At 42.6% G+C, this 20,347-nt stretch overlaps 1 protein-coding gene across 2 annotated transcripts; it reads left to right on the top strand.

Annotated features, from left to right (window-relative positions):
• Positions 1–4,409: 4,409 nt before the first annotated feature.
• Positions 4,410–8,759, top strand: LOC101769605 (putative disease resistance RPP13-like protein 3). Of its 2 annotated transcripts, XM_022823282.1 has the most exons (4): positions 4,410–4,645; positions 4,728–5,715; positions 6,275–7,364; positions 7,506–8,759. In XM_022823282.1, the coding sequence occupies exons 2-4, from the start codon at positions 4,904–4,906 to the stop codon at positions 8,262–8,264; spliced, it is 2,661 nt and encodes an 886-aa protein (XP_022679017.1). In that variant the 5' UTR covers positions 4,410–4,645; positions 4,728–4,903; the 3' UTR covers positions 8,265–8,759. The 2 variants fall into 2 exon arrangements, with proteins under 2 accessions (XP_022679017.1, XP_004983471.1); XM_004983414.2 differs by having other exon boundaries at positions 6,275–8,759.
• The last annotated feature ends 11,588 nt before the right edge of the window (positions 8,760–20,347 follow it).

The raw sequence follows: 20,347 nt of genomic DNA, 5'->3' as shown, positions 1-20,347 counted from the left end.
CCCGTTGCGACGGTTGAGCCCGCCGGGAGGTTCGTCGTTCATCCCCCTGGGGCGGGGGGCCCCGTTCGCTGGGCGTACCAGGACGGGATCCCGGCGTCGCGCGTCGCAGTCAGTGGGGGAGATGGGAGGGGCATGGGGCCGTTTTTGGTGCGGTTGCGCAGCGCCGTTAGCAGCAACGTAACGGGACCGGATACCACGTGATGTGACGCTGCGTTTCAGCTAGATTCTGCTCGCGTTGCACAGCTGCACCGCTCACCGCTCTCACTGGTATACCTGAAACCTCCAGCGAAAAAACAATCGAGATTGCTGGAAAAAACTAAGGCTTAGTTCCTTCCAAACTTCCAACTTTGACACTATGCAAAAAGAAGATTCCCCATCACATCAAACTTGCGGTACATGCATGGAGTACTAAATGTAGACGAAATCAAAAACTAATTGCACAGTTTTGTTATACTTTGCGAGACGAATCTTTTAAGCCTAATTAGTCAATATTTGGACAATAATTCACAAATACAAACGAAACGCTACAGTTGCGCATTTATGGCAAAATGCCAATTTTGCTACTCCCAAATTGGGAACTAAACAAGGCCTGCCTGAGTGTATAGTACTATTGATGTGGAACATCCATGCTCGCGGCTGAGCCATAGTCCAAGCTTCCCAGCCGCCCGCGCTAGGTCACCAGTGGTGAAGGGAATCGAACCCGAGACCTCCGGACTAAAGCCAAGTGCACCGTACCATTGCACTACTTCATTGTTTGTGACTTGCTTGGACATACGTTATTCTTATCATATTTTCTACGTTAGAATATCTTGGCACACGGCAACGAGCTATTGGTTGAGCGGCTTCACCACGGATCCTGCCTAGGGCGATCCGCGTGTGGCCGGTTAGGCCAATCTCGTTGTGCCACGTGGCTAGATTGAAGAACAAACAAATTCATATTTCTTATTTTAATTCGGAATTTAAACTTGCATCTGGTATTTCTCCTTTAAGGGGACTTGAAATTTGATGATTCTTTTTTTTGAATTTTTCTAAAATCACACTCTTTCATTTAATGGTGGTTGTTTATATGTTAATTGCTATTTCTTGGATTTTTTTTATATGGCTTGTTTTCTTCCACCCAAGTACAAATTAGAAAAAATATGTTTTTGAACAACAATTGCTAACGTAACTTCATATTTTCTCATTCTAAGGTAATAATAAGGTTGTGTCCAAATTTGAGGTCCATATGAATTTGAAAATATTCTGAGGTATGAAAAACTTCAATGTTTGAGTTGAGTTATATAAAACTAATTCAGAGATATATCCATTCGTGAATAATTTATTGTACCAAGTATGTATATATATTACTTTACTATGTGCACTAAGATGAAGAACACATCAAATGAGTCTAGCCTAAATCGCAGAATTTTTGGACCACTTTTGGATATTATTATTTTTATTTTCAATAAAGTTGTGCATCGAAGTTTGAATTATCCCTAACAAACATTTGAATCATTCATCTATTTGTCAGATATGGGCTAAAATTGAATATATTTGCTTAAATATATTTTTTGGGATTTTGTTAGATATTATTTGAGATACTTGTAGTTCAAATTCTTTCAACAAGCATGCAAAAATTCATTTAAATGGTAGAAAATATGAAATATGTTCCAAAATTTTTGAAACTCCTACATGACAACTTAGATGTAGTCTATTACATGTAAAAAATGTATTGTGATCTATAAGATAGTTAGTTTTGCAATTTACTTCACAAGGTTGTCTAATTTGAGTTGATACGATTAAAATTAATAGTGGGTTGAAAAAAATTGGATCGAGTTATTTGCCTATTTCACAAATGGGTCGTAATGAGGTCAACATCCATGCCAGTAGCCATGTCATCAGCCACGTTAGCTGCCATATCATCGGCCATCAGATCATCAGCAGTCCTGTTAGGTGCCACGTCATCAGCAACGTTAGCTGCTACGTCAGCAGTATCCTCCACGTCGTCAACCATGTCACTTGTTGCTAACGCGGCTGTTTGATCCATGACGAATATTTTTATCATCAGCAACGTTAGCCACCACATCAGTAGTATCCTCCACGTCATTAGCCATGTCACTTGTTGCTGACGTGGTTATTTGATCCATGACGAATATTTTCGGCTGTTTGATTCATGATGAATATTTTCGTCACTAAAGTTGGGCTTGGGCTGGGATGCGCGGGCCTAGGGGCGTTTTATGACTATTAAGAAACGTCATAGATTGTGCTGATCTTTGGCGATCACGAAGAAACTTCGATCGATTTAATCTATGACGCTCAATATATGTCGTTATCTCAAATCGTCACAGACACTGCTTTATGACGGTTTTTCAGCGATCTATGACAAATTTGTTCCATCACAGATTAAATAGTTTCTCGTAGTGTATGGAACCATGGTTCTACTCCTTATTTTTCCCATTGGATTTTGAGGAGTTGACTCGGTTTCTATTAACCTACATATATTCTTCAGATTTTTCTTGGAGGAATTATCAACATAAAGCTTGAATTGATCAAGGGGAAGTGTTAGAGAAGATTTTCCATGGGACCTAATTCCAAAGGGTGCAAGCGGTTACGAATCCTAACAGACATGTCCCTTCACACCGAACAGACATGAGGCCCCTTCATGGTGTCCCTACATCATGTATATATATGTACAAATTTCATGAGATCAATACAACCATCCATTCACTCTTGTCACTTGTCTCTCGTGTCTCATTTACATTTGAGCACTAAAACTCTAAACACGTACAATTACTGTATATCACATGCGTACAGAGCACCAACGACAATTTTTTTCAGCTTAATTCCATCAGTCTATCTGACTATGTGTTTTTGTGCACGTGTAAAATACTTATGAATCTCCCATTATTTCATTGGCATGTAGGAATTGTATGGAATATTGATCGCGGATAAATATGCATAGCATCACATTGTTGAGTCGTAGCATCGGATTATTGTCCGCAAAGAAGGCAAAGAATCTCCTAAATTTGATTTCCAATTATTCGTTGAAAAACATATTTGATTTCCCATTGGCGTAAATCGCGATACATATATTTCTTCTGTGTGCACTGCTTGACAAGTGAGGTGCAGCAAAGGATGGTCGGCCCGCGGCTAGTAACATCAACACGTTCTTCCGAATCTCGACTTGTGGGAACTCGATGCTTATATACCCATCGACATCAACTTGCCCATTAATAGTTTATTATGCAATTCAAAGCATAAAACCACCTGAATCTTTATCTATTACATTTCTAAGACACCCAATGCTTCTTAGTTGGTCCATCATGCCAGATTTTAAAAAAGATCTCATAATTTTCCTTGAATCAAGCCGCAGTCCGCTGAAATCTCTTCCCTCAATAAAATTGTTTTGAAGAAAATGTGTTGGAAAGTTATGCTAAAAAATATTATGTTAAGTTTGTCCATGAAAGTTATGCACAAAGGTTTTAAGTTTTTAAAATGACAAGTTGCGGAAAAGAATCTTTTCAAAAAAAAATAGTGGCTATAGTAGTGTTTTATGGTATATGATCGTATTTTCTTAATCACAGGTCTAGAAGTGGAACCACATGATCGGTCAACGCTTATCAATCACCTATCCTCACGACTCGAGGCGGTGCTGGTGGCCTGCGAGAGGACTGGTTTTAGGCGTGGCTAGCTGTGTTTGGCACATAGCCCGGCACACGGGTGTCGTTGGGGGTGGTGGTGCTCCCATGAGGGTTGCCGATCGCGGCGACGACGGGCCAGCGTGACGGTGACACCTCTCTTACTTCATTCGAGCCGGGCAATTCCCGCGTAGTGGTGTTTCTTAGCGCGTCGACTTGTCAATAGAGGTAATTTTGATTCTGATTTGGCCATCAGCTGTTGGAGGCATTTTGTCAGTTAACTTGTCTGCACGCTGAAGTTGATGTGCCTTCCTGAAACAATTTTTTTTTTCTGAAACACGTAATTCCTGGTTAGCAAATTGCCGTATCATGAAACAAAATGTTTTTGGGTATGCACGTAAGGTTGTCACCCATGTTTGTTTGATTCATGGCCACACACTTAAGATTTAATCCCTTTGATTCACTGGCACGCAGTGAAGATCCATTGTCACCTGAGTTTCTTTTATTCGCATATACACACCAAATTCTCCACCATTTGATAAAGCATTGAGTAAATTGTCCATGGCAAGAAACAAGTGGTTCTTTGTAACTGGCTTATTGCTGCATCCAAGTCAACAGTCCGAAGAGGTGTACTTGCCATAAACAAACGATTTGAGGTTTAATAAGAATTTTTAAATTAGACTCGCCTGTTGACGACGTTTCAGGAACTGATGTGAAATGAGTGGCTCCGGCTTACCTTGCAAGCGTGTGGGTCCCTTGCTTGCAAGTTCGTCCCCCTTTCCTATCCGGTTACTCTGGTCGCTTTCCATGACACCGTGTTTCCACCTTTCTTACCATCCTCCTCTTTGTAACTCCATTTTCTAGTGAAGGAAGATCTGCAGAGCTCGCTGAACTTCTCCAGCAGTATTACAGGTGGGAATTTGATTGGTATTCAAATCCAAACAAAAGGAGTCCAATTTGTGTCCAGCTAAAGCTGGGGCTTGTTGGATTGGCTAGCTTGATTCCACGGACCGGGAACCACAGAAAAGGTAGGTATCAAGGCGTGCTTTTATTTCTTCTTCTTGATTTGTCTTGGGCATAGTTTAATTTCTGCAATCTTTAATTCTTCAGAGATCTGAACCTTATGCATCGACCCCATGGCATCAACAAGCAATTGGACTGACAACTAACAACTACTTTCTGCTCCTGATTCTGTACCTGCACAATCAGCTTTCCACGGACCTCCCTCTCTGAGATCTGAGCTGCTTGTCCAAATAGCTTCAAAGTGCAGAAGAACAGCATAGGAGATGCAAGGGATCATGGTTAGTGTTGCCACCGGGGCGATGAACTCCCTACTTGACAAGCTTACCGCTTTGCTGGGCAAGGAATTCAGGCTGGACAATGGGGTGAAGCGTGACATTGCCTTCTTGAAGGATGAGCTTAGCTGCATCAATGCTCTGTTGGAGAAACTGGCCAACATGGAGGTTCTTGACCTGCAGACGAAGGAGTGGAGAAAGCAAGTGAGGGAGATGGCCTACGACATAGAAGATTGCATTGACAATTACATGCACCAGTCTTGCCAAAAGAGATCTAGTGGAATAATCGGATTCTTCCATGTGTATGTTCAGAAAGTAAAGGACCTGTCAGGTCACCATGGTGTTGCTCAGCAGATAAAAGAGCTCAAGGATCGAATTGTTGAAGCAAAGCACAGAAGAAAGAGGTACAAACTTGACAATGAAGTTGATCCTGGAACCAACAATGTGTTGTCTATTGATCCTCGATTACCTGCACTCTATGTTGAGTCATCTGTTCTAGTTGGTATTGATATTCCAAGGCATCACCTCATTAACATGCTAGATGATGGGGAACAGTCATTGAAGGTAATTTCAATTGTGGGACTTGGAGGACTAGGGAAAACTACCCTTGCAAATGAAGCTTATAAAAGAATTAGCTGGCAATTCGATTGTAAGGCTTTTGTGTCAGTGTCCCAGAAACCTGATGTGAAGAAGATTTTATGGGTCATACTTTCTCAAGTCAAGAATCAAGATTGTGCTAATACAGAAACAGGGGATGAGAATCAGCTCATAAATGCACTTAGAGGTTTCCTTAAGGATAAGAGGTGTGCTCTCTTTTCATATTACGAATCATTCTAGGTTATAAACATTGTCTTTGTTCCAGCCTCCAAGTCACTCTACATATAAGACAAGCTCTCAAAATCCATCAACTAAGTACCATTTAAATAACTACAACTGCAACTACAACAATAATGGACCACTTCTGCATTATGACTACTGGTCATTTCATTTTTCATCCAAATTCTCATACAGTTAAGCACATTTCCTTAAAACATAAATAAACTGAATATCTATGAAAAAAATGTTTAGAGTTTAGGCATGCATGATGATGACATTGTTAAGTATATATCTTGACCCATGTACTCGACCTCTACACAAACATGAAACATCAAGGCTAATAAACAGATGAAGCTTACACATCCCTATGTGCATATATGAAGTAGCTCAAACATTATAACATTACTTTTATCATCAGCCATGTATGTTATTTAGAGCCTATTTGTAACAGGGGAATTTGAATGAAACAGTTCAATTTCTGCATTTGACTCTCACTGTATTTAATCAGTATGATTCAACTGACCCATAGTATTTCTCATTTTCAAGGTACTTTATCGTAATTGATGATATATGGAATACCCAAGCATGGAAAACAATTAAATGTGCATTGCTTGATAATTCTTGTGGTAGTAGGATACTAGTGACTACGAGAATTGCTACTATTGCAAAAACATGTTGCTCTCCTCACCATGATACTGTTTATGAGTTAAGGCAACTGAGTGAAGCTGATTCCATGAGTTTATTTTATAAAAGGATTTTTGGCTCAGAAGACTCGTGCCCAATTAATCTTAAAGATGTTGCAACTGACATCATTAAAAGGTGTGGTGGTCTGCCGTTGGCAATAATTACTATGGCTAGTCTACTGGCCACTAAATCAGGCAGAAGAGAAGAATGGCTAGATGTTTGTAGTTCGATTGGTCTGGGGCTTCAGAATTACAAAGTGGAAGAAATGGAAAGGATTTTATCCCTTAGTTACAATGATCTTCCCTACCATTTGAAGACATGCTTACTGTATTTAAGCATGTATCCAGAAGACTACAAGGTTGACATGTTTCAGCTTGTAAGGAGATGGATAGCAGAAGGATTTGTTAAGGTCAAAAGTGGGAGAAATTTAGTAGACGAAGGGAAATGCTATTTTAATGAACTTATCAACAGAAGTTTGATCCAACCAGTAAATATTGAACTTGATGGTCAAGCAACAGCATGTCGTGTGCATGATATGATTCTTGATCTCATTGTGTCCAAGGCAGTCGAAGAAAATTTTATCACTCCCATTGGTGACCCAACGCAAACACTGGTTTCCCAAGAAAAAGTTCGCCGACTCTCAATTGACTACCGTGCTCCAGATGCAGTGATTTCTGACTCATCCTTGATCTTTTCACATTCTCGATCTCTTAGCATATTTGGATATTCTGAAAAGATGCTTTCCTTTTCAAACTTTCAGGCTCTAAGAGTGTTGGATCTAGAGAGTAGTGTGAAATTGCAAAACTGTTATCTTCAGAACATTGGCAATCTATTTCAGCTGAGGTACCTACGGATTGCAGCAAGTAGCATCACACGTCTTCCGGAAGAAATAGGAGAGCTACAATTTTTGGAAATACTGGATCTGCGTAGTACATGGATAAGAAAATTACCGGCAAGTATTGTTAAATTGCGCCGGTTGATTTTTCTATTGGTTAATGGTTCGCAATTACTGGATGGAGTTAGGAATATGCAGTTTTTGGAGGAACTGTCAGGTGTATCTATATATAATGAATGCTCAAAAAATTCTCTGCAGGAGTTGGGCAGTCTGACCAACCTGAGAACTCTTCAGCTAACTTGGCACATTAGTGCTTCACGCAGTGACAGAGCAGTGTACACAGATATTTTGGCTTCATCCCTTGGCAAACTTGTTAGTTCCAAACTTCGGGTTTTGCGCATTATCAGGGGACCTGGTTCTGCTGACATCGCTATTGATTCTTGGTCCTCACCACCTCACCTCCTAAGGGAATTATACATCCCTCGGTGCTGCTTTAAAAGGATCCCAGAGTGGATGACCTCAATGGCCAACCTCTACAGGCTGTGCATTAGGATTAAGCAAGTGACCCAGGAGATCCTCGATATTCTTGGGGGTTTGTCTTCACTGCTAGACCTGGAGTTACGGTTAGAAGCTGGGGATGAACCCATGGAAATGCTGAGTCTCTGCAACAGTAAATTTCGATGTCTGAAGATCTTCCGCTTGTATGGCCCCATTAAGGGTCTGGTGTTTGAGGCTGGAGCTGTTCCACAGCTCGAAGCATTGTCAATTGAAATCAGAGCATGCGAGGAACAATCTGCATTTGCCGATCACCCTGATCTGGGTATCCACCACCTCGCCTCGCTCAGGGATCTCAATGTCTGGATTAATTGCGAAGGGGCAAAGGTTGAAGAGGTGGAGGCGTTAGAGGCTGCCATCACTGATGCAACCAATCTGCTTCCCAACCATCCAACACCTCGTTTCTACAGAGACAATGAAGAGGGGATGGAGAAAGATGGCGCATGTGTGAAGGGAGGATGATGATGATGGTTGTATACGTGGAAGACATCTAGCAACAGGAAAGAGATGCAGAAATGATCTTTCTTCTTGCTCCAACTCCAAGGCGTTGCCGCGCACAAGCTGGCAACAATGTAACGCATGTAAATATCTGAGCCTATGCTGCAGAATGAACAACTTCTGTATGATCATAGTTCTAAATAGTGGGCTAAGGGGTTTAGCACTAGACTCTAAAAACAGCTAATGGCGGGTTAATGAGACTATAGTAGCTAAATTGTACATGTGAACACATAGCTGTACCTTGTCATTGCAAAGCTGATTCAACCCTCGCGCGCCAGCGTGCTTCCTGCCGCGTGACGTGACGCAGCGAGCCGAGCGGCAGGGGGTGGGTCCGCATGACCATGTGATGGTGGTGCTACGCGTGAGTGTTTTTTTTTCTTGGGAAAAGTGTATTTTTCCGTCCCTCAAATATGGTAAAAGTGTGACATTCATCCTTATATTTAATTTGGTGCAAATCAATCCCTTTTTTAATTAAGCCGGTGCATTTATCATTCCCACCTTAGTTTTAATGCCATCTAATGATGATTTATGCCACATAATCATCTGACTAATCCCTAATCCCTGTTTAACAATATAACATGATGAGTCGAAGATATAAAACCCACTAATGACGATTTATGCCGCATAATCATCTGACTAATCCCTATTTAATAATATAATATGATAAGTCGAAGATATAAAACCCACAAAAAAATCCAGTAAATGCTCTAAATTGCCTATCCCACAAAAGCTTTCTGGCCGACGAACGTTCTTTTTTCTTACTTAGTCATCCTCGTATTTTTTAAGTTTTCTTTCTTCTACCTTTACCCCCACTATCATGGAGCAACCTTCTATCCAAAAACTTTCTGCTCCAAGGGCTGAGTTCTGTGAGCCACCACCATCCGAACACCCAATTCTTACATCCGGCTATGAACTTCATCCCGATCTTATCCATTGGTTCGGGAACTTCCTTTCTCTGGGTTAGATAGCGAAAGCCCATACCACCATCTGCAAGCAGTTTGAGCAAGTGTGTTCATGCTACGCCATCGCAGGCATGTCACATGATACCCTTAGGTGAATGTTGTTTCCCTTTTCTCTTGCAGAAGGGGCTAAACGATGGTACACGCAAACCGTAGGAGGCATTAACGGTAGCTAGGATGAACTAAGAGACAAGTTTTGTCTCTTGTTCTTTCTCCAGTCCCTGTCGTCGCTCTACGGAGGAATATCCTCAGCTTTTTAGTAGATTGAAAAGGAATCCATAGGTGCGGCTTGGGCTAGGTTCTCACTTTTAGTGAAGTCCGACCCTATCCAGTCGATCCCCGACCATGTGTTGCTTAAACACTTTTACATGGGTCTCGACACGAAATCCGCCCTTTACCTTGACGTTACTGCTAGAGGGTCATTTGCCCAAAAGACTCCAGCCAAAGGTAGGAAAGTCTTAGATTGTATCACCGAAAACACCTCCTTCGTAACCAAGTCTAGCCCCTCCCAAGAGGAGCGTACGTCAAGCCATGAGGACATTCTAGCGGCTGAATCCGACCCTTCACCGTCCACATCCCTAGATTCAGCCTTAGAATCCTGTCCCAAACCATGAGTTTCGAAGGAAGAAGAAATTCAACCTTCGAAGCTCCCTTTTGAATTTGAGGATGGACTCTTTGAAGATTTCAGAAACACCTCGAATTATCTCTACAAGAGGAAACCATCGGTACCCGTCCCTCCTGACGAGCCTATAGAAGCCACCTTCCTTAGGGAAAACGTTAGGGAGCTGACAGCCATTATGACTAGTGAGTGATCGAGGGAGCTGGAACTATCGTCAGAAGTTCTCCAGATCAGTTCCCCTCCATCAACTATTCCGTGTGCCATAAGAGGAAGCCTGGTGAATATCCTCTATAATCCTACTGTCGGAGCCAATATCATCTCCAGCGAATGCGTGATGCAGCTTTTTGAAGACTAGCTGTTGGTTCCGAATGATAAAACTTTCCGGACCTCCTCTGGAGAATTCCTAGAAGGAGTTGGGATTCTGTAGTACATGTCTATTAGACACGAAGACGTCGAAGCAGTCCTTGACTTTCATGTTTTCCATGTCCAAAACTTCGATCTCATGATCGGGCATTCCATCAAGAAGTTACTCATGGATGCTCCGACTCAGGATAACTCGATGTCCGATTAGGGAAGGAAACATTTTCTGTCCATATCTCTAGAGCCAAAAAATCCATGACAAATCCTTCCCTTGATTCTAAACTAATTGAGGAGGTGATGGGGATTATCCCTGTTGACTCACCGGAATCTCTCCTTGAAAAAGACGTAGAAGAATTCATCGAGGAGGAGAATGATCCCACCGAACCCATAGACACATCCGAGTTTGAGATTCCCCCTAGACCTCCGATCAAGTTAAAGCCCTTACCCTTAGGCCTCCGATACGCCTTCCTCCACGGTGACACCAAGTCTCCCATAATCATCAGTGACAAACTTTCAGAAGAGGAATCCATAAGACTCATCACCGTTCTAGAGAAACATCGAGCCATTCTTCGATATTCTCTCCAAGATCTCAAGGGAATTAGCCCAACTCTTTGTACCCATCGCATCCCTTTAGATTACACCATCACACCTTCTAGGGAACCTCAAAGGAGGTTAAACAATGCGACGAGGGATGTCGTTAAGAAAGAGATCCTGAAACTCCTACATGCCGGGATCATCTACCCCATGCCATATAGTGAGTGGGTTAGTACCGTTCAAGTAGTGCCTAAGAAGGGGGGATGACGGTTTTTGCAAATCAAAAGAATGAGCTAATCCCGTAACGTCTCCCTACCAGGTGGAGGATGTGCATTGACTATAGGAAACTCAACAAGGCTACAAAGAAGGATCATTTCCCGTTGCTCTTCATTGATGAAATATTGGAATGGCTTGCAAATCACTCCTTTTGTTTCCTTGATGGGTATTCCGGTTACCACCAAAACCCCATCTGTCCAATGACCAAAGCAAGACCACTTTCACATGCCCTTATGGAACGTATGCCTATCGTAGGATGTCGTTCGGGTTGTGTAATGCAACCGCTTCATTCCAAAGGTGCATGATGTTTATATTCTCATAGATGATTGAGGAAATCATGGATGTTTTCATGGATGAGTTCTCCTTTTGTGGAAAAACCTTCGATCATTGTCTTGAGAATTTAGATAAGGTCTTGCAACGATGCCGCGAGAAGGATTTGGTGCTTAATTGGGAAAAGTGCCATTTCATGATTCGCGAGGGTATTGTCTTAGGGCACCTTGTTTCTGAATGAGGGATAGAGGTGGACCGAGCTAAGATTGAAGTTATAGAAAAGCTTCCACCTCCTATCAATGTCAAGGGAATCCGTAGCTTCCTAGGCCACGTAGGGTTCTATTGCTGCTTCATCAAGGATTTCTCTAAAATCGCTAGACCCCTCACAAGCCTCTTAGCTAAGGACGCACCCTTTGACCACACCCTCAAAAAGGCACTCATCTCAGCTCCAATCATTCAACACCCAGATTGGATGCTCCCATTTGAGAAATAGAATTCCTTAGGAATATCACAATCATTATGTTTTGATGGAAAACCCTAGATGGTGTGAGTTTAATAAAATGAACCAACTAAAGAGGTAGAAACACTTAAGGATAGGACATAGGAGTAAGGGGGCAGCCTCATTGGAGGATTCTGTCCCAATGCTTACTTCGGTCATATAAGGACCGATTTGCGGGAAAGTCTTTCTAGTGATACTACAGCCATACGTGCTAAAAAGGTACAACCTTTGGGAGGGCCTAATCATGTGAGGCCTTGATTCATACCCCAACATCGGAACCTAGTAAATCATCCCAAGGGGCCACGATGGGAGCAACAGGTAGGCTAGAGCAGGACCTTCGCAGAGTCTCAGGTCTGGTCGGCACGGGTCATAAGTTGAGGTCAAGAGGACTTGGTGGTATTGTATGCCAAATTACGATGCATCTGTTTTTCCTGGGATAGTGTCCATGTGTGTACGTAGTATGGCCCCTGTTTAGACCCCAGCCGTACCTGTGGATGGAGCTAGAGAATGTTGTCTAGAGATAGATGCCGTTGGAAACAGGTTTCATAGGTCTGTACCACCTGAAGATGAGGCATGGGCTGATCGAACGTATGGGTAAAGTGTACACCTCTGCGCAGTCATAAATCTATCTTAATAGTCAAGGGTCACGGTTACGAGCCCACATAGTTAAAGCTTCCGTTTATTAGCATCATAACTTGAGTGTGGTAAGATGGGGCCGAGGCCCTAAGAGAGTAATTTGGAATAAGGCATAAGCCGGCCCAGAAGGACCTTGGCGGTCTCTGGTGCTCCTTAAAACTTGGGAACTGGTAGGGGAGGTAAGATTCCCCTTCCAGGGCCAACAATATAATAAATATGCCTTCTTTCTCCTCTTTTCCAAAATTCACCTCACCCTGCATAAAATGAGTTTCTTCTGATAAAACCAAACCTCATAACCTTTTCTTGATCATCCAGGCATATAATATAATTTCAACGCTAGGATTTGCTTAGTACCATGTAAAGTCACTCAGAATTGCTTTCATTTATACAGGATTAGGACTTATGTGGTGCCCTAATTTCATTTTGCTTGTGGAATGGGTAACCGCACCAGCCTCCACCACTTAAGGGTAAAACCCTATTTTTTATAATTTTATACGTCTTTTATTGGTTTGACACTAATCTGTAGTGAGGACTGTATCAGCTACTAATCCAGGGACTGATATAGGTAATCGGCAGGTTTTCTGGAAGGAAGACGCTACATGCATAAATTCTTTAACTATGTTCTTGTAAAGTTTGTGGTAAACGTTATGTGTATAAGTTGTGTATATCATGAAAGTTGTACTAGAAAATTTATCACATAAGTTGTTGTTAGAAAAAGTTATACATATAGATCGTGTGCATAAGTTATAAATTTCTAAATATGAAAGTTCAAAGTTGTCCTTTAGAAATTGGACGTAGAAGTTGTACGCATAAGTTCTGCATGCCATCAAAGTTGCGCTAAAAAAATTATCTCATAAAAAGTTGTTAGTATGAAATTTTGCATTAAAGTTATGTGTATAAGTTATGATATTCCAAAAATAGAAAGTTGCGGGGTTTAAAACTTTTTGAGAAATGAAAGTTCGGAGGGGTGGAGTAGGCTATCAAGAATTGATGGCTAGTAGCGCTAGTGGCGTGCGCCCATTAGCATTGCTCACGTTGCATAGCGGCAACTGCAGTTGGAGAGATTTAAAACCTTAACGAGGATTTAACAAATGCAAGTGGAAAGAAGCACGTCGCTAGATTTGGTTAGTTATGATGGAAGGCTATTGGCACCATTGGGCCTTAGGTGCTCCGACGGCGAAGCATCCCAGTCGCACATGGTGAGGCTGACAGCACACTTAATGCCCATCTAGAAGCTAGATCCTCAGCCTTGTGAGCCTTGAACACATCCATGTGCACCGGACCTCCTTCAGTTGGAGTGGTACTGAGACCTGCACCTTGCCGTCGTGCCTGCCGCCCCGAAGCACTAGTAGAGAAGTGACCTTCCATCCAGGTGCTTTTGTCCCAGTTGACTTTGGACCCGGGATAACAGTGCCTTTAGTCATGGGTCAAAAATGAGGCACCGAAGGCCACCCACGGGAGGAGCTTTAGTCCCGATTGTAAAAACCAACCGGAACTAAAGCCCCCCTAGTCCCGCTTGTAACAGATTAAAAATCTAGTACCGAATCCCCCTTTTATCTTGGTTGGAAATGCCGACCAAGACAAAAGCTCCCCCCTTTTGTCCCGGTTGGTAATTCCATTTGGGACTAAATCTTTTATCCTTGTTGGATAGACCAACTGGGATAAAAGGAGGCCTTTAGTCCCGGTTGGTGGCTCTAATCAAGACAAAACGCCCTTCTCACGCGCAACACTCCTCTCCCTTCCTTCCTTTAATTTATCTCGCGCAGCACTCCTCTCCTCTCCACTCCTTATCCACTAGCGCCTCCCCTCCTTATCTTCTTCCTCTCCTCCCTCTCCTCATCCTCTCCACCGGCACGTCCCCTCCTCCCTCTCCTCATCCTCTCCTCCCTCTCTGACGTGGAGGTGGATGGCCGGCGGGCGTGGGCGGCTGGCAGGCGAGCGGGTGGTGGGCGAGCGGCTGGCGCGGTAGCCTTTTTATTTTTTATTTTTTTGGAAACTTTTTAATCTCGGTTGGTAATATCAACCGGGACTAAAGGGGGTCTTTAGTCCCCGATGGATGACCCGGGACTAAAGGACACCCCCTTTTGTCCCGAATTATTAGTCCCGGATGGATTTTCGGGATCTATGACCCCTACGAACCGAGACTAAAGGTCCGTTTTTCACCAGTGGAACATGATCCATCGGTCCTGCCTTCATGGTTCATGGACACCGGCTCGACACGGCCAGGCCTGCTGACACTGCTAGGGAAAGCGCCTTTATTACTGGTTCCTAACCCCCATTTAGTACCGGTTGTGCAACCGGTATTGCTACTTCGGTACTAAAGGGGGGCCTTTAGTACCGGGTCAAATGACCAGTACCAAAGGGGGGGGCCTTTAGTACTTGTTGTTTATACCAACCAATACTAAATTGTCTGCCATGTCGCGCGTGGTACTAAAGGTCTTTTTTATTTTCTGTTTCTTTTCTCATTTTCTTTTCTATTTCTTTATTCTATATTATTGTTTTGTATTTATTTCCTTTACGTATACTAGTTCTAATATGCTAATATATATAAAATTGTATTTATCTATAATATTACATTTGATATAGTAATATATATAGACATCTTCTGCATTCACATTTATGAATAATATTACATTACATCAACACATGAAGTTCAACATTTGGATCAACTATTTTGAACTCGAGTCCTGATGGTGATGCAAATTTGATCTCCATCATTATGGAACTCCCCTGCTGGATTTACTACCTCGTCCAGAAAAAATCCACTGGGTTGTTCTTGAATTGCCCTGATTTTTTCCATCTCGAGGAGTGCTTCCTTTATGTCTCATCTGTGTCATTGGCAAAGGTTATTATATAGTAGATCAATGGGTCTGCACAATTAGAACTAATTTATTGTTAAGAAATTTGTATTGGTACTCTGAATTCGTGGTCGGTTATACGCTTGGGACCTAAAAGCTATGGATGAACTCACATACGTAGTATCCGTATAAATTATTCCTCGGATTCTGTTTGAAACACTATATATATGGCAAAAGAAGTTATGGAATATTTGTTGTGTTCAAGAAAGTATCACGAGATATGGAAATTCAACGCATATAGGGAATTCATGCTTGAAATCAAGTTCCTCCTTGAATTCACCTGCGTGATGTCGATGGAAGCTAGCTCATGCTTTGTTAAGAATGTCTATGAGGTTTTTGTATTGATCTCTTGATTTCCTCAAAGAGTCCATGATATAGACCGCGATTCCATCAACCGCTATAACAAGGAGTATCTAGTGGAAGCTGTACATATATGTATAGCCAAAGCTAGTTAGTCTTATATTTAACTGCTAGTTCGAAAAACTTAAGAGATGGGAAACACGCTCACTTGAAGTTGTACTGTAGAAGTATGTACTTCTTGTAATGTTGGTTATCTAGGAACTTATACATGTTCTTCAAGGTCCGATTTGGTCTATCTCTTATAGTTGACTCGTTTATAATATCAGGATCCATGAAGTCGACGTCATAGTATCCTTTCCTCCGGCAAGTTTGAATCTCCATCCTGCAAGATATAAAATCGAATAGGAGTTAAGACATCTCACATTGACTAGAGCAGGGATTTTGAAGTTAAAGAAAATTAAAGATTTACATAACCCAGGAATTGATGAATGACTTGTCAAGTGCGTCTTGATTGTAAAGGAAATAGAGTTCCTCCAATGGCACATTTATAATGTCTTCCCTGTAGAAATAATATTAATCTCCAATACGAACTTCGAGCATGAGTAAACTGTTGCATGAAGCCTCCATGTACCATTGGTGCAATTTGTATATCTTCGTTGGAAGAGGTCCAACAACTGTGGCCACACAAGCGGGTTCCCTAACTCAAATTTCCATTTAGCAACCCCAGGGTGCTTTGGGACGTGATCCTTCCCTCAAAGTTGAGCTGCGGTGAGATTTGTATCTTTGGCAAATAGAAGCAGGTTCTTATCAAACTCCGAAAGCACCTGGAGCGAGGCAATCGATTGGTCAGATTGAGTTCCGAGCTGTGGAATACTTGACCCACTTTTCTTCTTCTTCTAAAAAGCCTTTGTTATTGAGTGGTTGTAGTCAAGCAGCGGTGGTTTTCTCTGCCTTTTTCTCCATACTTCTAATGAAAGTCCAAAATTTAACCTTATCAAGTGGTGGATCTTTCTTCACAGGAGGTTTTGGTGCGAAGTGAGATTTTCTCAGCATCCACTACTGCGTCGATTTCCGCATCACTCATCTCGTAAGCTCTATTGGGCTTTGGTTGCTTCTCTTTTGGCTTCTTTGTCTTCTTTTTTGTAGCCATAGTAGGCAGAATTGAAGGCGTCTTTCACCGTGTAGCCTTGCTCATATCAGGGGGAGGTGGACTTATGCTAGGATCCCCGTCAGCTGGTGGAGAGCGTGGACTCATGCTATGATCCCTGTCTGGTAGTGGAGATGGTGCCTTGGCAGATGGCGTAGGTGATCTTGCCCTTGAGCCTTGAGGAGATGATCCCAAAGTCGGGGGATTCGACTGCGTAATCCTTATGTAGCGCTTGGGTAATAGAATCTAACCATGGATGGCTGCGTAAACATGATACACTATGACAAACTCAAATGTTGCTGAAAGTTTAGATAGAAATACACAAATTTAAATTTCAATCTCAAACAACATGATACACTAAGACAAACCATCCACTGGGTACTATCTAGAAGGATTTTAAGCATCCTTAGGCGGCAAAGCCGAGGTTTCTGAAGGACCGAAAAGGCGACCAGAGGGGGGGTGAATGGGAGATGATTCAAATTTTCTCCAACTTCGGCTAAAAATCTACAAGCCTCTCTTCTAGCAAAATCAAGTCTACTTAGCCATGCACAAGCTAATGGAAATAGGAATGATGCTAGGAACCCAATTTGAGAATAGCGGAAGCAAGAAAGATTCCAAACAAGCTCCGGAAGGCAAACTTTGAAAACCAACACCTCTGTGTGGAAAAATTCGGAAGAACCTTCAAAAAATTCCTGACATGCGGAGATTTCTGGAGAAGCCTTCAGAAATTTCTGGAGGTCCGGAGATTTTCGGAATTCCAAAACAGCTTGTGAGAAGATGATAGAAAAATCCGAAACGGGATCAAACGACCTCCAAAAATCACAAAATTTGAACCATAATTTTACAACATAGTAAAGAAGCTTATCCTAAGAAATCATCCCAAAAAGATTTGCCAATCAAGGGGAATTTCAAATCTTGTGAAGAACTCTATTTTCTCAACCCCAAAACTTGAATCAACCCGATCTATGAACTCATGAGGTTTCAATCAAATCCCTTTGGTGGAAAGGTTCAACTCACGTTCTAATTCATCTCCAAATAATTAGTTTGACTCAAAACACCCCACCAGTCATGAATCGAACAAAAACGTGAAAGGGGTGAGAGGGAAGAAACGAAGAACGTGAAGAACCCAACCGAAAATTGCAAATCCAAACAAGATGGATTAAGATGGCATGAAATTGATTCTTGGATTGCTCCACCATGTCCGGTTACAAGCCATTCCTTAGCACAATCAAAGCTAGGATGGTGAAACGATCAAACAAAGATCCACTCCACTCTCTCCTCACCTCTCTCCCAAAGTCTCTCACAAACAAATGAGTAGCAACCACCAACTAGCCCAAGAAGACTGCTGCCCCAAACAGCCACTCCTCATATATATAGGCATTTTACAAATGTCTAAAACGCCCTTACATTAAGCATACAACCCAAATACCACATAGGGGTAAAACTGTCCAACTTTTTGTTCGTTCATCGGACGGACCCGGCACCTTCATGACTTCGCTTCGCCTCGACGCAAGCTTCGCGATGGTGCCACACATCCTCCGACTCGATGCTGTCCGGCCGCACCAAACTCACCCCCGGTTTTGAGGTCCATACCGGCAAACTTGCTTGCGCGGTAGTTTTGAGGCCCAAACTACCCAAACCCTCTGCACACCCACCTGGCATGACTCACCCCCAGTTTTGAGGTCAAACCGGTCAAACCCTCTTACATGCCCACCTGGCGTGACTCACCGATGTTGACGTGTGTTCGGCCTCCGCCAAGCCTTCGACGCCTCCAAGTCTTTCGCTCCCGGCTCCCGGGCCGCCTACTCGACTCGCCTCCGTCCTGCTTGACTCAACCGACGCCATCACCATCCCATCCGTGTACTCTTGCTCTTCCGTGCACCATGTGGATCGCCCATGACTCCGCCTGGACTCCTTGGGTCCCTCAGTCCAAGCCTACTCGTGTCCACCCTTCACAGCCCTAGTACATCGGCATGGACCTTTCGCGCTTGACCTTCACCTCATGCCGTCGACCACCATGTCACATCCTACACCTGCACATCACAAGCCAAGAGACACAACACACAACATATGGTATACTCAAACACCACAACACAACTCACACAACACACACCTCCGGTTAGCCATTAGCATAATGAAGCATATATGGAATATGGTTCAACCGGTAAAGTTTCAAATCATCTAGTCAATCACTCATCACAAATAGACCAATGCACTTCTCAACTTGGTCTCTCAGTTTTGTTGACCCATCCTCATCCTGTGGTTTATTTGTGCCTCCTACGACGGTAGTACTCAGTGGACCTGACACCCTCGGGACTGGTGGTGGAGCATAACAACCAGCAAAAGGAGATTCCTGACTCACCGCAACAGCATATTCATGACATCTTTTCAAATAACGAAGCATTGCTCTCTCCCACGTGATCATTTTCTTTGGCTTATCATGAGGGCCAACTATGGTTTCCCCCGTGCCGTGAGAGGAACGACGATCGTCCCTAATATCGCCTCTACCTCCAACAGCAGGAGCCATATCTATGTACCACAATTTTTTTAGCTCATATTTGCAAATGACTAAACTATGAACAAATTATATTTTTCCCCACAATTTATTTATCTAAAACATAATATATAAATGAAAAGTTTCTCCATTGTAGCTTATTCTAAAAATGACTAATTACATACCTCTATTTCATCTTTATTATCTCTATGTGCCACAATTTATCTCGCTCATATTTGCAAATGACTAAAATATGAACAAATTATATTTTTCACCATAATTTATTTAGCTCATATTTGTAAAGGACTAAACTATGAAATTATTCCCCTAACACCCAGGCACATTAGTGCCACTACCTCACGCACATTAGTACCGGGTGGAGGCTCCACCCGATACTAATGGGTGACCTTTAATGCCAGTTGGAGCTCCTAACCGATACTAAGGGGGTTATGAGGAGCTCCTGAAAAACTAGCCGTTAGACAAAAGCTAACCGGTAACGAGGGCTAGTCCCAATAGTGTGGAACCGAATCAACCATTCTTGTACATAGGAACATCGGGCCGCAGCTGCGGGCTGTGCAGCTAGGGTGAGCAAGCGAGGGGGGAATATGGCACTTGGGGCTGGCGTGCACGGCTTTTGGCTGGCTCGTCCATTTGGGCTGGGATGTCGGAGCAGGTCGAGAGTCAGATTTGGGGTTGGCCTGGACTAAAGGAAGGCAGGCAGGCCGGCTAGCCAACGGCGGAAAGCTGGTGGCGGGATGACGTGAAGACAGGTCCAGATGGGAGAAAAAGAAAGAAAAAGGAAAAAAGGAATTATTGGGCTAGATGTTAAGATGAGTTCAGCCCAAGCTAAATTTTGGGCTTTTGGGTATTTGTTTAGAGTTTATTTAAATTTGAAGGTAATTCAAATTTTGATAAAATATGGAGCTAGGGTTTGGGATTTAGAAGAGGATTTATTCAGTTTTGAAAATATTTCAAGATTTGAATAATTTGGATAGGTAAATGGTATTAGGATTTGGTAAAGGTTTTTTGGAAGGCATTTTCCATTTTGAATATAGTTCAGAATTAAACGAGAAAGGATATTTTGAGGAATTTAGG

This window comes from Setaria italica, chromosome IX, assembly GCF_000263155.2.
Source record: "Setaria italica strain Yugu1 chromosome IX, Setaria_italica_v2.0, whole genome shotgun sequence".
NCBI lineage: Eukaryota > Viridiplantae > Streptophyta > Magnoliopsida > Poales > Poaceae > Setaria > Setaria italica.
The sequence above is the reverse complement of the archived record's forward strand: the minus strand, read 5'-3'. Positions and strand labels throughout refer to the sequence as shown.

Excerpts from the sequence above, each read along its gene's own strand:
- LOC101769605 (XM_004983414.2), top strand. The coding sequence starts at position 4,904 with ATGCAAGGGATCATGGTTAGTGTTGCCACCGGGGCGATGAACTCCCTA. Across the intron at positions 5,716-6,274 it reads GGTTTCCTTAAGGATAAGAG|GTACTTTATCGTAATTGATG; the intron begins GTGTGCTCTCTT and ends CTCATTTTCAAG.